We start from the raw sequence: 16,557 nt of genomic DNA on the forward strand, positions 1-16,557 counted from the left end.
CTGCATTTAGGGGCCATACAGCATAGGAACAGCAGAGTCAAACTAGGGAAGAAAAAGATTTTTGTATTACTGTAACCAGCATCACATTGGATCCCAAAAGATCTCATTTTATATCAGCTGATTCTTTCTTACATAGATTCCTTTTTGATTGTCTTTCAACAGGTCGCATGATGAGATGTTTGAGGTGCCCAGTAGCCTACCACTCTGGAGATGCTTGCATTGCTGCCGGCAGCATATTTGTGTCTTCCTACGTTCTCATCTGTAGTAATCATTCCAAACGGAGCAGTAACTCTTCCTCTGCTGTAAATGTAGGCTTTTGTTTCGTTTGTGCAAGAGGTGAGTGTCAGCCTTTTCTCTTTATGTCTTTCTGGGTTCATTGGCATATTTCCCCCATTAAAATCGAGTTTCAGTAATATCCCTGAGAGAGATTAACACTTCCAGTAACTCGTCCCTTTTATAACATTAGACACTCAAACTGTTAGAATATTAATTCTTCCATAAATTAAGCTAAAATCTACATCTGTTTAGTAACTTAGAATTATAGATGAGTCCTTAGTGTTCCTATTTGGAGCATCAAAAGATTAATCTACAGTTGACCCTTGAACCACATGGGTTTGAACTGCGCAGATCCACTCTGTGCACATTTTTCTCAGTGGCGTACTCCAGTACTACGTGATTGAAGGTTGGTGGAATCCACAGGTGGTGAGGGGGGGCAACTTAAAGTTACAGGGGATTCCAACTGCGTGGCGGTCCACACACCTGACCGCGGCATTGTTCAAGGATCAGCTCTCTTCCCTTGTGCAAACAGTTCTTCTATTCGAAGTAGACTCTTCTCATGTCATATTCTTTAATCCAGAGTTTTCAACTAATTGAGATTTCACTTGGAAGGGAAGAAGAGCACATTTATTTTTTAATTGTTTATGTTGTATTTTATCATGTTTTGGTCTGGCATTGAGGAAGACCTGGTGGAATACAGCCAAGGCAACATATGTGGCGTATTAGTTAAGAGCCTGCAGTACAGGCTTTCTTACTTGCCAGCTGTTGATATTTAAGTCTGCCACTTAAGGTTGATCACTTCAAAACAATATTGCGTCCCTGAGGGCATCAGTGAACTTGAGTTCGTAATAAATATAAAGTAGAACTTTTTCAGTTGAATATGATACAGAGTACCCAACTTTACAGAGCGTCTCAGCTATATTATAATAAAGGAATTTTTAGTGTTTAGTAAGCATTTTAGAAACAACTAATATCCCCAAGTGCAGTTTTTTTGTTTTTTTGTTTACTCATAAGTGCTACTAAGTTTTCTAAACTTCCCTTAGTGTGAAATATTTGAAAGGACTGTGTGGCATATCAGGCCTGTTAGATTATATTTAGCCCATACTGAAAATGAAGTTTTGGATCATGTTTTGTTTTTTATTTGTTTTTGGTTTTTTTGTTTGTTTTTTTATTAATTTATTTATCTTTTTTTTAAATTATTTTTGGCCACTTCGGGTCGTCTTTGCTGCACGCACGGGCCATCTCTAGTTGCAGCGAGCGAGGGCTACTGTTCATTGCGGTGCGCGGGCTTCTCATCATGGTGGCTTCTCCTGTTGTGGAGCATGGGCTCCAGGCATGCGGGCTTCAGTAGTTGTGGCACGGGGGCTCAGTAGCTGTGCCTCCTGGGCTCTAGAGCGCAGGCTCAGTAGTTGTGGCGTATGGGCTGAGTTGCTCCGCGGCATGTGGGATCTTCTTGGACCAGGGCTCGAACCCGTGTCCCCTGCACTGGCAGGCAGATTCTTAACCACTGCGCCACCAGGGAAGTTCCTGTTTTTGTTTTTTTGCTTTAGGAGACAGTTCTTTTAATTTGGTGAAAGTACTATAGAGTATTTTTAATAGAATTTAGCTAGTATGATAGATCTTGAGTTGTTTTGGTTTTGAAACTCTCATTAAAAAAAAGAAAAATAACCAGAGGGGGTGGACGGTACAAGATTAAGTAAGTGGTAGTCCTTTGCATGGCAGCCTCCTGGGTCCATTGTACACACTGCTTTGAGTTTTTCAGTTTGAAAGTGCGCGGGGCGGTCTGCAGGTAGAAGGAAGTGTTGTGTAGAGTAGTGACGACAGCTGCGTCCTGCTCTGAAGTCTGGATGGCACGGGGGAAGAAGGTCTGAAGTGTTTCGTGCCACACTGTATTAGTCAAAGAAATAAAAAGTCACGTGCCTTTTCCATCTCTCCACTCCTAAGAAAATAATGCTAGGATGAAAATACTGAATTATCAACTGAATGACTAGCTTTAGGACTTTCAAATAGATGAGTGTCAGTGATAACATAAAGTCTATCACTTTGTAAATATTTTATTCTACCCTTCTAGGCACTCACTTTTACTCACTTTTACTAGGAGGGGTGGAGGGGTGTGGGTGTATAGGTGTGTTGGTGTGTGTGGGTGTGTGTGTAAGTAACTGAGCCAACATTTTAAATACCAAGTCTAAAACTATCATGTTGGCTTACTTTGGAGTATATTCTGAATCAAGTACCATCAGTTAAGTATATCGACCAATATTTTCTTTTGCTCTGTTTCATTTAATAATTGGGTGACCTTTAAAGCAGGTGTTTTCCTTTAAGACAGACAGAAAATGACCCATTGTCAAGGAACCTAGTTTTAGAGAAACTTCTAACCATTTTGTTAAGTTTAAGTTATATGCCTTGATTAAAAGCTTGAGATAATGGAAATGAGGGGAAAACTCATGTTTTAACAACAGGGTGCTGTTTGCATCTTATCAATTTGGCAATTATTCTGAAAGATGTGCTGTATTTAAATGCCTCTTTAAAGAGCAAGATTATTTAATCCCCAAATATTTTAACTGCAACTTTGCACAGTAAACAGAAACTCTCATTTTCCTTTCCAGCATTTTACAGAAACTTATTCTAAATAGATCAGATGTTGGGATTTGAGAAGGGCTTAAAAGTTCTCCAGAAGTAAATGATATGTGTTCTTTTACCAGAATTTATAGAGGTCTTCTTTTTTAAGGAGATCTAGCTGTAATAAATCCACACATGAAAAGGGATACTGCAATTGTTTATGTTTTGGTGTTAGAAAACTCAGCTTGTTTTGCCTTTGTTTCTTGTCGCGTACAGTTTCTCCCTCTGCACAGAGGATTTTTGTCTTAGTTCTTGGTTGTTTAAAATCATTAAGCTAATTATTTTTCTTTTTTTTTTTTAAAAATAAGTTTATTTATTTATTTTTGGTTGCATTGGGTCTTCGTTGCTGCACGCGGGCTCTCTCTAGTTGTGACGAGCAGGGGCTACTCTTCGTTGCATTGCGCGGGCTTCTCATTGCAGTGGCTTCTCTCGCTGCAGGGCACGGGCTCTAGGCGCGCAGGCTTCAGTAGTTGTGGCGCACGGGCTCGTTTGCTCCACGGCACGTGGGATCCCCCCGGACCGGGGCATGAACCCACATCCCCTGCATTGGCAGATGGATTCCCAACCACTGCCACCAGGGAAGCCCTAAGCTAATCTTTAGGACTGAAATATCTGGAAGTATTTTTAGAAATGCTTCAGCATTTAGAGAAACATTCCTCCTCCCCTGCCCCCCATGGTGCCATAGGGTGTGTTCAGTTATATTTCAGTGTAGTATAGATTCTTCAGCATTTCCTTTCATCTGGAGGGTGGTGTAAAATAAAAGTTACTTAATATTCTAAGTTGTTCTTTCTTATTTAAAAGCCATTGCACCACTTTTCTCTGTTAAATGTATGAAATGTTCATTCAACATTATATAACCTTTATTCAAAAATTCTTATGTATTGCCGATTAGCAATTTCAAGTTCCATTCACATGAGAAATATCATTATTTCTTGAATCTGCCTCAGTGTAGGATAGCATCAAATGAAGATAAAATCCACAGAAAATAGTAAATGGTCACCCCTTTAAAAACAAAACTCTTCCCTCTTCTCCAAATGATCTCTGTGAAACTGCGGTCATGATTTGACCAGTAACCAAATAGAGAAAGTTTCCCTGGTCTCAGAGGTCCTGGGTTTAGGAGTGGCCATAGCTACAGGATGGACTTAACTCAGGGGAAAGGTGGGTGTCACGGGTAGTTTAGAGCAGATGCTGTTTTCCTCCAACAGGACAGCTGTACTGGTAGATTGAAAGGACTGTTTTTATAAACCCTTAAGTTGGTAAGCGTTTAAGTCAGTTATTATCATGGCAGGACAAAACTTTAACGGTTTGCATTACCTCAGTGAACTTCAACAACTTATATCTTCTCTAAAGTCATGTATCATACGGATAGAGAAAAGCTTCATTATCTGGCTGAGAAAGCTGGAATTTGAGGGTATCTAAAGATCTGAGCAGAGAGGAGAAGAAGCCCAATTCTGCCTTTAAGCACTGCTTGATGTATTGAAGGTGACCAGGGTCTCTAGTGTGTCATGTAGACAGTTCTTATTTCCAGCAATTAAGTGATACATCATTTTGTTCTTTGGGTTGTCGTCATAGTACTTCTAAACCTTAAGGAATGTAGCTTTGTTTTCCAGAGGGGGTTTTCAGAATGACGTCAAAGCAGTTTACATCCTCAAATTAAATTGGAGTTTCCTTCTGGGCATATAGGTTTCTGTATAGGGATAAGGCATTGAGTAGCTTAAACTCCTTTTAATAACGATGGAAAGCCTTGTCTGTCAGATCTTTCTTTTTCTTCCTATTCTTTTCCCCCCCAGCTTTAAGCACAGCTACATAGTAGGTGTTGGTTTATTTTTTCCTCACGGAATCATGGGTAGTTTCATTGCAGCTCACATCTTTCTGTTTGTCTCGTATAGGGCTGATAGTGCAGGACCATTCAGACCCCATGTTCAGTTCCTATGCCTATAAGTCCCACTACCTACTGAACGAATCAAATCGTGCAGAGTTGATGAAATTACCTATGATTCCTTCTTCGTCAGCTTCCAAAAAGAAATGTGAGAAAGGTAATAATCAAAATAGTTTATCTCTTACTTTTATTTTTGCATTTCCTATTTTTTCTCTTTAAATGAAGGGGGGAAATGTATGCCTGTCAAGCACCATCTGTTGCTTTTGGTAAATTCTACCTTGGTGGCTGTGGCTGTCTTCATATGGCTGCAAAATTATTAAAAAGGGCTTAAAATAATTCCATTATGACAAATTTTTACTTACTCTTCTTGAATAAATTTTCACACCTTCCATGTATCTATAGTCATTAAAATTGAAAGACTAGGATTCTGCTTAATATAGAAGCACGTTCTGAGGGCTCTTTCTCTTTTGCCTGATGTAGAACCGTATCATTCACGTTAGAATAGAATAGACATGATATAATTTGTTACTAACTTTCAGCTAAATAACAAGACAGGTTATAGAGGGAAACAAAGATACTGACACTTAAAATTTTGATTCTGAAATACATTCTATCATTTTGTTTCTTAAATGTTTTTGTTATGGTGCTATGAAAACTAGTTGCCCTTCTCTTAGGAGACATTGGTGGGCAGCTGGGAAAATGCTGCAAATACTGGATAGTGAAAGGCAGCCCAGCTGAATTGAAGAATTGCTAATAGATAATTTATCCACTGAGATCCAAGAGCTAAATGTATATTTATATTCTCCAAGTTAATTTAATCTATGGAAGAAAAATCTTGTGTTTTGCTTTATATAGCCTACATGTAATAAAAGGGAAAAAAGTGGTTTAACAATAATGTATTATTTGGGGAGTTATCCCAGAGGGTAAAATAAATAACTTGGAAGGTGAAAGCCTTTTCCTGTATACATTGCCATTATGATCTGAGGCCAGGCTCAGAATCTTTAAAGAAAATTTAATTCTTTTTTTTTTTTTTTCATGCTTTGTGTTGCCTGCTGATGACGTATGTTTGCTGTTTGTCAGACATCTGAAGTGGCAACCCATGACTAAAAGAAAGTATAACTAAGCAAGTTGATTAGAACCCATGAAGAGGGAGGTTGGAGAGACTTTTGTTGACTCTTTTGTCTGTTTTCCATTGAAGTCACAGTATGGCATCTTACTGGTGATACCAACTGTTTCCAAAACAAAGATGGACATGGGTCTGACTAATTCCATAGTGCAATAAAATTAGACTACCTGAGGCATTTTAGGAAATGCCTTATTTTCCTGCTGGCGCCTTTATAAAATTAGACTAATTCAATTGTCGTTTACTTTCTTTTCAGTACTCGGTATTGACCTTGACATGAATTGAAATTATTTTGAGCCCTCTGTTTGCTTAGCTTGAACCATATCTTTCTTCTCTCGCATCCTAAAGCAGTTTTCTTGCATAGCACCAAGGTGGATTGTTCATATTTTTATTTTTCTATTTCCCTTGTGTATTTTTGTCAAAAAATCGTGATGATTTTCACTGATGATTCAGGGTCTGTATTTCCTCTGAAATAAGACTTAAAATTTAGGACTGTTCCATAATGTTAAAAAATGGCCAGACTGACCTTTCCACACCAACCCTAATAATCACTTGTCCTCTAAAGGTATTTGCAAAGACCGCTCTCCCTATCGGTCATTTCTTTCTGATGGAAAAATGAATTATCTCATTTTACTTTACTTACAGAAGAATTCCCTACCTAGGCTAAGAGCACTCAGGCAGCTAATCTCTAGGTTGGAGAATTGGAACAATTAATCCATATTGAGATCTGCAGACAAAGGGGAAAATCCCAATGATTGAAGTAAAAGCTTTTAAGCAGAGGAAATATAGTAATTTAATTCATCACTGATTGTATATGGATTTTCTTTTTGTTTTTATGTTAATCAGTTAGAAGTTTGAAAGTCTACAGGAAGACGAGATTTTCTGGAAAATTGATAGCAAACCCTCAAAAGGTTGGAGCATGTGATTTGATAAAGTTGTATAGAGGGCTCTTAACCTTTTGCTTATGAGACTTTAAATCTCAGTACACTCATGGGTTGTAGACTTGGTTTTCCAATAGAAAGATTTTTTTTTTTCCAGTAAATGTCTTTATTGCATTTCATCTTCAGTGGTTAACATTCTTTTCTGTCACTTGTTGAAATACAACAATAAAGAGAAAATACAACAATAAAGAGATTTCTCCCCGAAATCTCTTTAATTTTTTGGATTTAAAAATAATATTGTTTTGTTTGCCGCACCTGCTTTGGTCTTGATCCAGAGATCGTTTTGTGTATTTAAAAGGAGGGGATTTTGCTAGGGTACTTGGAGGCATCTCCTTGTGTGTGGTACTTGATTCTACACTGATACTTACTTATTTTATGCTATAAAGCAGTGGTTCTCAATATGACATCAGGAAATATTACAAACAAAATTCTGAACTATATTTAACAGTTCAGAAAGTCTAACAGAATCAGACATTTGTGTAAAATACAGTGGTGTGAGTTTCTTTATATTTGGCTATGCTTTTAGCAATTTAATGTGATAATACCAGTTTTGTTATTGGGATCAGAAGCTCTGATTGGCTGTTATATATTTCTTTGGTTAATTAAAACAGAAGAAAATAATTGTTACTTTTAAAATGTTTTTTGGTTTTGGTGGGTTTTTTGTTTGGTAAAATATTTGAAAACATATGGATCCATGAGAAAGGGAAAGGGGATCCTTGGTGATGAACAAGTTGCAAACCACTGCTTTATAGCCTGTTTGACTTTATTTGTCTTCACTGAAAAGGTAATGATAATGTAATCACCAATTCAAGATTCTTTTCCTTTTTTGTATTCTTACATGGGAAGAAAAAAGTACTGGTCAACCTATTGGCTGTTTTCATTCTTGCTAGTGTTGTTATAAAGGGATGTAGTTAACTGTGCCTCTGGATTAAAATACAAAGATGACCATTGCTTGCTTTCTTAGCTCTCAAGGAGAAAAAGAGAGTTGCTACATATTTCTCTGAAAATCTGTTCTCAAATCTACTCAGTCTAAAGATTTTATGCTCTATTTGTCATATGTTAATAGTCTTAGCTGCCTGCTAAACTGGTACTTCAATAGCCCACATTTTAGAGGGATAAAGAGTAATGTTTTTCCTACTACTCAAAGGCTTTGAGTTTCTGGCCACTGAAGCCCTCCCTGGAAAGGGCTACTTCAGCTAAATCTGTTCATTGCTTTGTATTTTAATCCATCACTAAAATATAACTCAATCCCTTTGTTAATTTCCCTCAATCTGAATCAAATTTAATGCAGGTAAAAGATAACTTTCTCTCTTGTCTCTCTCTCTTTCCTCTTTTCTCAGTTATTAAGACTGTTTGTTTGTTTCAAGGTGGAAGATTGCTCTGCTGTGAGTCGTGCCCGGCTTCCTTCCACCCGGAGTGCCTGAGCATAGAGATGCCAGAAGGCTGCTGGAATTGCAATGACTGTAAAGCTGGCAAGAAACTACATTACAAGCAGATTGTTTGGGTCAAATTGGGAAATTACAGGCAAGTTTTTCCAAGGACAAAGAGGAAGTATTCAGTTACTGTTCAGTAGTTCATAACCTGTACACAAAGTGGCTAGGAGATAGGTAGAAAAAGCAGCACAGTGCTGCAACTTCCTTAGAAAAAGAAAGAGAAGAAACATATTTTGAGTCTGGGTTTTTAGAAGACTGGGAAGGTTAGTGGTTGATGGATATTTTTTATTAGTTGGTTGACTTTTGTTTTTAAGTTCTGAAAGTTACTTTTTCCTAATGAACTATGGTACTAATAGATTTTAAAAGGTTTCACGTGGAGAGTGGGGAAGATTTTTTTTTTTTTGCACTCTAATTAGATTTATATTAATTTCTGATTTCTAATAAAGTTAAGAGTTTATATCCTGGCCAAAATAGCTCTTTTTACCCCTAAATCTAGTCCATTATAGTTCTAGCTAGAAGCTCTAAATTGTGTGCAAAGAGAGAGCTTTTTAGAATTTAAAGAGAGAGATTATTTCATTAGGAGCCTTTAGATCTTAAGGGAATGAAGCAAGAAGTATGTGTGATTGCCATTATTTTAATAAATCTTCCTCCTTTTAAGAAGCCTGTTTTTAACAAGCCTTTAAGTGAATAGGAATAATGATGTTTTTTTAAACTCTGCATTTTACATTTTGAGACATATGTTTATAATTTTACTAAGAAAATAGATACTATTCAAGAGAACACACAGAGGACTTTGAAGGCAGTGAAAATGCTCTGTATAATATTATAATGATGAATAAATGCCACTATGCATTTGTCTAAACCCATAAAATGTACAACACACCAAGAGTGAATTCGAAGGTAAACTAGGTGATTATGATGTGTCAGTGTAAGTCCATCCTTGGTTTAAAAAAAAAACAAACACACACACAGTAGAGTTCTGCTTTTCAATTAGAATCCTAAGTATAATATGTTTCTGTAGACTTTCAAACATACTGTAATTTTTTTTAACAAGGGCTATGTCATTTTCTCTGTTTCAAATACACTGCTTGCTTACCTATTTAACCTTAAAAACTTAATTTTTAGCTGAGATAAGGGGCATTGAGAAGCTCCCCCCCCAGCTATTTTTTTTTAACATATGTCAGGGAAACCTCCAAGTTCTTTTTAAAAAATGGACAGTTTGAATACATAAATAATTTTATACTTTATGGCAAAAGATACAAAGTTTTAAAAGGCAAATATCAAACCAGGGGAACTCTTCCACTCTCAGTAAGGAAAGAAAAATACCTTCCCTAGAAAAAGGAGCTGGGCTTCCCTGGTGGCGCAGTGATTGAGAGTCCGCCTGCCGATGCAGGGGACACGGGTTCGTGCCCCGGTCCGGGAAGATCCCACATGCCGCGGAGCGGCTGGGCCTGTGAGACATGGCCGCTGAGCCTGCACGTCCGGAGCCTGTGCTCTGCAACGGGAGAGGCCACAACAGTGAGAGGCCCACGTACCGCAAAAAAAAAAAAAGAAAAAGGAGCAAAGAAGAGAAAGAGCCAGTTTGCAAAAGAATAGCAAATAGAAAATAGACATGTAAAAAATGCTCAGCCTCACTAAAAATCAATGTACATTAAAAACAAAGAGTTAATTTTTCAGTTAACAGACTTGCAAAGGTTTAAGAGTAATAATTTTGCAGCTCGGGAGGGCATGGGGAGACAAGTGCTCCTGTACAAGTAAGGCATCACGTATCAGACTTGTAACTGTGCATCCCTTTGACCCAGTAGTTCCCCTTCAGGGAATTTATCTAAGGAAAAGAATTGGACAAATGGGCAGAAATGTACTTTTGGGGGTGTTCATTGCAGTATTATTTCTAATTGCAAAAATTTGAATAATCCAAATATTCAGTCAGTAGGGTATTTGTCAGATAAATTGTAGTGTATCCATACTGTAGAATACCTGGAAGCCAAAAGAAGGATAATGCAGGTGTGTATTGTAACATGGGAGGGTATCCACAATATATAGATAATTTTAGGAATTATGTTAAACAGTATATACGTTATCTCTCCATGTGTTTATACAACTTTTAAAAACTGTAGATCTAGATATAATATGTTTTTATTATTACCTGGAAAAAAACATCTAATGTTAATAGTCTGAGGCATGAGATTATAAGGGGGAGCCATTTTCAGTTTTTCTGTTATACATTTCTGCACTGTTTTAATTTTTAAAAGAAACACACATTGCTTTTTTTTCCATAAAGTTACATTTAATAATTTTAAAGATATATTCTTTTTTTTTATTGAAGTGTAGTTGATTTACAGTGCTGTGTTGTGCTAATTTCTGCTGTTACAGCAAACTGACTCAGTGATACACATGTATACATTTGTTTTTTATATTCTTTTCCATTATGGTTTATCCCAGGAGATTGGATATAGTTCCCTGTGCTGTACAATAGGACCTTGTTGTTTATTCATCCTATGTATAATAGTTTGCATCTGCTAATCCCAAACTCCCAGTGCATCCCTCTCCCTCCCCTCCAGCCCCCTTGACAACCGCAAGTCTGTTCTCTATGCCTGTGAGTCTGTTTCTGTTTTGTAGATAGGTTCATTTGTGTCATATTTCAGATTCCACATATAAGTGATATCATATGGTCTTTCTCTTTCTGACTTTCTTCACTTAGTATGATAATTCCTAGATGCATCCATGGTGCTGCAAATGGCATTTTTCATTCTTTTTTATGGCTGAGTAGTATTCCATTGTATATATGTACCACCTCTTCTTTATTCATTCATCTGTCGATGGACATTTAGGTTGTTTCCATGTCTTGGCTATTGTGAATAGTGCTGCTGTGAACATAGGGGTGCATGTATCTTTTTGAATTATAGTTTTGTCCAGGCATATGCCCAGCAGTGGGATTGCTGGATCACATGGTAACTCTATTTTTAGTTTTCTGAGGAACCTCCCTGCTGTTCTCCATAGTGACCGCACCAACTTACACTCCCACCAACAGTGTAGGAGGGTGCCCTTTTCTCCACACCCTTTCCAGCATTTGTTATGTGTAGACTTTTTAGTGACGGCGATTCTGACCAGCACACATTGCTTTTATAATTAAAAATATATATCTTTCCAGGAGGGGAGGGGTGCAGTTTTGACAAATAATAGATAAGACATTTCTGGATAAGAAATATCTAAAACAGTGTAAGGAGCGTTTAGATCTTCAAACACACTTCAGAATATTTCCTTTTTAAAAGTTTTTTTGCCTTTTTTTGGAAATATAATTGACATTATATTAGTTTCAGGTATACAACACGATGACTCGACATTTGTCTGTATTGCCAAACGATCACAGTAAGTCTAGTTAACATCCGTCACCATATATAGTTACACATTTTTTTTTCTTGTGATGAGAACTTTTTTTGTGTGTGGTGAAGGAAGGTGCAGTGTTTATGACAGGGAGCCAAGCTAGGAGTTCAGGACAGCTAGTGCCGGAAAAGCCTGAACTCCGATGAGAACTTTTAAAATTTGCTCTCTTAGCAGCTTTCAAATATAGTCTCTTAGCAGTGACTGTAATCACTGTGCCGTACATTACATATTTCCTTTTATAAAAAACTTATGAATACGAAAATAGATTTGACTTAATTTTAATACTTAAATTTTAATCACATTACATTTTTTTAACATCTTTATTGGAGTATAACTGCTTTACAATAGTGTGTTAGTTTCTGCTATATAATAAAGTGAATCAACTATACGTATACCTATACCCCCATATCCCCTCCCTCTTGCGTCTCCCTCCCGCCCTCCCCATCCCACCCCTCTAGGTGGTCACAAAGCACCGAGCTGATGCCCCTGTGCTGTCACATTACATTTTAAAGAAGCCCAAAGCAGTGCCCCCAACCACAGTTCACTGAGATTTCATATGCAGCGCACATTCTCCTTGTTCATTTTGCGAAGACTCACATCCATGAACTAATTCTTAATGTATTTTTTCCAATCAGGCCTTTCTGGGCCCCACGAAACTGTTTCTTTTCAATAGCTAGTTATTCTGATGTGAAGCTTCCTGGGGGAGGTGTGTGCCTGGAACAAGGCTGGCAGAAAGCGCGCCTCTGTCTACCTGAGCCAGTGCTTGCACTTACCGCGTGCTCCCGGCACGCCTTGACGCGATTCGGAAATACGACCACCGCCCAGCCTGCTTTGAGGGGGAGCTAAATACTGATTACACAAAAGAGTGTTGTTTTGTTTTAACAATTTGAGCACAGACTTCTACCCACGTTTTTAATTAACTCTTAGATGGACACGGAGTGCTTTTAGGTGAAGCGTGTTCATGGTCGCACTATAAATCTGGGAATGCGACCGTGCCATCATTTATCTTCTCAATAATGTCATTGTTCATTAAATAAACAATTTTATTAGGCATCTATAAATAAGAGACTGAAAGAAATTTAAGTTTGTATATATCTACTCTTGGTATCGATGATCTTATATACTACAATTCCTGACTTGCCCAATTGTGGGAAACTGTCCAGTGAGCCTCACAGGTGGTTCCCTCAGTGATTGCTGTGGACACAGTCATTGTCGCATGAAGCAGTTATGTTTTCAGTCCTGTCCCAAATCTCCCATTTATTATGATCTAAGATGAATTAGATTCTGAAATATACAATGATATAACCCTAGTACATTTGACCAAAAAGTATTTATCCTGGTTGATTAGAGAGTCAGAAAACACCAGTTTGAATGGGAGTGGGCATTCTTTACTGTAGCATCAGTTTATTCTCAAATGATGCCCTTGATTACTAGGAATAAAGACAGACTTGGTATTAAGAATGTCACATTTGGAGAAAAACATGACTTTTCTAGGACTGAAATCTGGTTTGGAATATTATTGGTAAATTCTGATTCTTAAGTTGTATAGTGGTTTCATTGTTACCTTATTATTATGCTTTCTTTTCATGATATACATTCTTTTATAAATATCAAATATTAATTTTTTAAGGAAGAAACTAGATTGGGTGTTTAGGGCCTAGTTTGTTTAGTCTGTGTTCACTATTTCATTCATTAATTCATTCATTGTGTTGTTAAATGACGTGTGGTTTGGGCAGGATTAAAGATAAGCGAGGTATTTTGTGTCCTTAGATTCTGAATGAAAATTGCAAAGTACACAACCTTTGTTTTTTGGCTCCCACCAGCCACGTAAAGCGTAGTGCGATTTCATCCTCCTGCTTTCAGGTGGTGGCCGGCGGAGATCTGCAACCCCCGGTCTGTGCCACTCAACATCCAGGGCCTCAAGCATGACCTGGGGGACTTCCCCGTGTTCTTCTTCGGTTCTCACGACTACTACTGGGTACACCAGGGCAGAGTGTTCCCTTACGTCGAAGGAGACAAAAGCTTTGCTGAGGGACAGACTAGTATTAACAAGACCTTCAAAAAAGGTACGTTGGACAACGTTCACAGTGGCTCAGAACTAACACCCCTTCGTTGATCTCTCCACACCTCCTAACTTGCATAAGACGTGTTTTCTGGTGTTAGAGAGTTTTCACCAGGTGTTATGATCCGGCCTCCATAAGTTTCCAATTACATTAGAACCACATCACAATCCAGTCAGCTGGAAAAATACATTCAGTGTAGTAGACTGTGCTGTGTACGTGAAAGGAGTTCCCTCAGTGATCTTACTACAAACATAGAGATTATTCTGTAAATACATAGTCTTCTTAATCAAGTGAAGCTCCTTTGTAAGATAGTAAGATTAAATGCTTCCCAGGAAGAGCCTTACAGCTGCTTTTGCAACAAGTTGCCAGGAAGTTTAGCTTTCTGGGTAAGAGTAAAGTGAATTTAAATCTGGTACGAGGGGAAGAGCTGCTCTCTGGTTCACGTGGAAACCTCTGATCATTGAAGTGGGACCTCTCCTCCAAAGCAACAGCCTGCACAGGGCACAGTGTTCAGCCGTAAAGGAGTTATATCCTATTTCAGTGTTACCCTGTCCTGGTGGTAAATGGTTATTTCCAGAATATAATTTTAAAAAGAAACCCTCCGGCCAGATTCAGTGCGTTGGGAAGGCAGGGTAAAACTAATCTCTTAACGTTTTTTGTTTATTTGGTTTTTGGTATTTATATACTTTGTTTGGTCTTATTGGCAGCGTTGGAAGAAGCTGCAAAACGTTTCCAGGAATTGAAAGCGCAAAGAGAAAGTAAAGAAGCACTAGAGATTGAAAAAAATTCAAGAAAACCCCCTCCTTACAAACACATCAAAGTGAGTCTTTACCCGTGAAAACATTGCTCTTTGACAGACAAGATGAAATGCATTGCTCTCTTAGTAGTTAGAGGCCCTTGTTGTCTTATAAAAACTTTTGCTAATTACCACCCAGTCTTCTGCAGAACAACCTGAGAGCTTCTGTTGGAGTATCAGCCGGGAGCCGGGGTTGCTGCCCTGGGATGATGGGGGCTCTGATGGGCCCCTCACACCGAGGAGCAAATACGTTTGATGGGAAACCCTGTTCTTGATCCATCAGTTTGCCGTGTGACCAAATAAAAATATAGGGATTTAGCCCCTTTCTTCCAGACAGCCCACAGTGGTTTTCAGTTTTGAAATTGTCATCAACTGGTAGAAGGAGAAATACACAGGATAAATAAGTGAGAACTCACATCAGGTTTTGATATTTTTGTCAACTAAGGAGAGACAGCTATTAATATTAGCTTATTCATGGGGAAATTATGATCAAGATAAAGAGCCTTTCTCAGGGTCACACCACAGGGCAGTAGCAGAGCCAAGAGGGCCTGGGTGTTTCCTGTGTCCTGTTCAAATTCCTCCCTCCCATTTGTGATTTTGTTGTTCAGGCTAACAAAGTGATAGGAAAGGTACAGATCCAGGTTGCAGACCTGTCAGAGATTCCCCGCTGTAACTGCAAGCCGGCTGACGAGAACCCGTGTGGCTTGGAGTCCGAGTGCCTGAACAGAATGCTGCAGTACGAGTGTCACCCGCAGGTGTGCCCGGCAGGGGAGCGCTGCCAGAACCAGTGCTTCACCAAGAGGCTCTACCCGGACGCAGAAATCATCAAGACAGAGCGGAGAGGCTGGGGCCTCAGGACCAAAAGGAGCATCAAGAAGGTAGCGTGGGATGGGGGCAGTGGCGGAACAGACCAGGACCTATGCCTCTTAGAAATGCTTCAATAAGGATTAAATACATGGGGATTTATTCCAAAATTTTGAAACTTCCGAAGCTGAGAGTTTGGCACTTCTTGAGCAAAGAGGGAGCAGTAAAAAGAGGTAGTAATAAAATACACATAACACACCATTGTAAAGCAATTATACTCCAATAAAGATGTTAAAAAAATTTTTTTAATTAAAAAAAATAAAATACACATAACCTTTGGGTTTCCTATGATCAGTCATAAAAAGGAGAAGGGACACTGGTAATTCTATTTGAAATAATTTTTACTTGTTAAGCAAACTAGATTTAAAATTTGTAAAGGAAAAAGAGTAAAGTTAAGGGCGTACTGAGACAGAAACTAGCAACCCCAGGACTTTGCTCCAACATCATAATTCATTAGCCATGAAGCCCTGGTCAAGTCACTTAACCTCGCTGAGCCCCAGTTTCTTCATCTCTAAAATGGACATAATTCCTGCCCTACGTGTTTAAGAGTTGTTGCTAGTTTCAAACTAGATCATATATACAGAAGCAACTGGAAAAAGTTGAGATCTTTGATACTTATAAATTATCTTCATTCTTATACTTTGAAGCAATTTTTCAAAGCAGTCTCTTTGTTTAACATGAGAAATACATGCCCATTGTAGAAGATATTTTAATGCAAATAGCTCAAAGAAAATTGAAAATCACCAGTAAATCCTGCTATTCAAACAGTGGCTCTCAACCTTTAGATATCCTGAGAATCTTCCGGGTTCCTTGTTAAAACAGTGCCACCTGAAACATTGGTGACAGGCCTGAACAATCTGTTTTAAAACAAGTCCCCACCTCCACCCTTCCCCCCACCTGCCAACATATAGAACTTGGAGCCGTGTTTAGTGAGAGAAGGCGGGCCTAGTGGGAATTTAAAATTATTCTTGGCATTTTTCTGCCTTTTAAAAAATCACCTTTGTAATGAAGAATTACCATATAATGTAGTAAAGAAAATCAAACAATACAAAAAAAGATAATAAAGCATGAAATTCCTCCTTCACCCTCAATTCCTGGTCTCCTCACCAGAGAGGACCATTGTCCATAGGTTGGTATGTAGCCTTTTAGAACTTTTTCTATGCAATTCTACACATAAAC

General features: G+C 38.3%; 1 protein-coding gene across 5 annotated transcripts in view; it reads left to right on the top strand.

Moving 5' to 3' along the window:
* NSD3 (nuclear receptor binding SET domain protein 3) overlaps positions 1-16,557 on the top strand; it is a 109,262-nt gene that overhangs the window by 77,585 nt on the left and 15,120 nt on the right. For 3 of the 5 annotated variants that reach the window (XM_029226701.1, XM_029226704.1, XM_029226702.1), the window contains exons 14-19: positions 163-336; positions 4,785-4,931; positions 8,206-8,362; positions 13,519-13,721; positions 14,426-14,538; positions 15,123-15,392. In XM_029226701.1, the coding sequence (XP_029082534.1) occupies positions 163-336; positions 4,785-4,931; positions 8,206-8,362; positions 13,519-13,721; positions 14,426-14,538; positions 15,123-15,392 (1,064 nt within the window). The remainder of the gene's footprint in view (positions 1-162; positions 337-4,784; positions 4,932-8,205; positions 8,363-13,518; positions 13,722-14,425; positions 14,539-15,122; positions 15,393-16,557) is intronic. The other 2 variants (XM_029226706.1, XM_029226705.1) reach the window with 2 other exon arrangements.

The sequence above is a fragment of the Monodon monoceros genome, unplaced genomic scaffold (genome assembly GCF_005190385.1).
Source record: "Monodon monoceros isolate NGI ecotype Baffin Bay Population unplaced genomic scaffold, NGI_Narwhal_1 Super_Scaffold_17, whole genome shotgun sequence".
NCBI lineage: Eukaryota > Metazoa > Chordata > Mammalia > Artiodactyla > Monodontidae > Monodon > Monodon monoceros.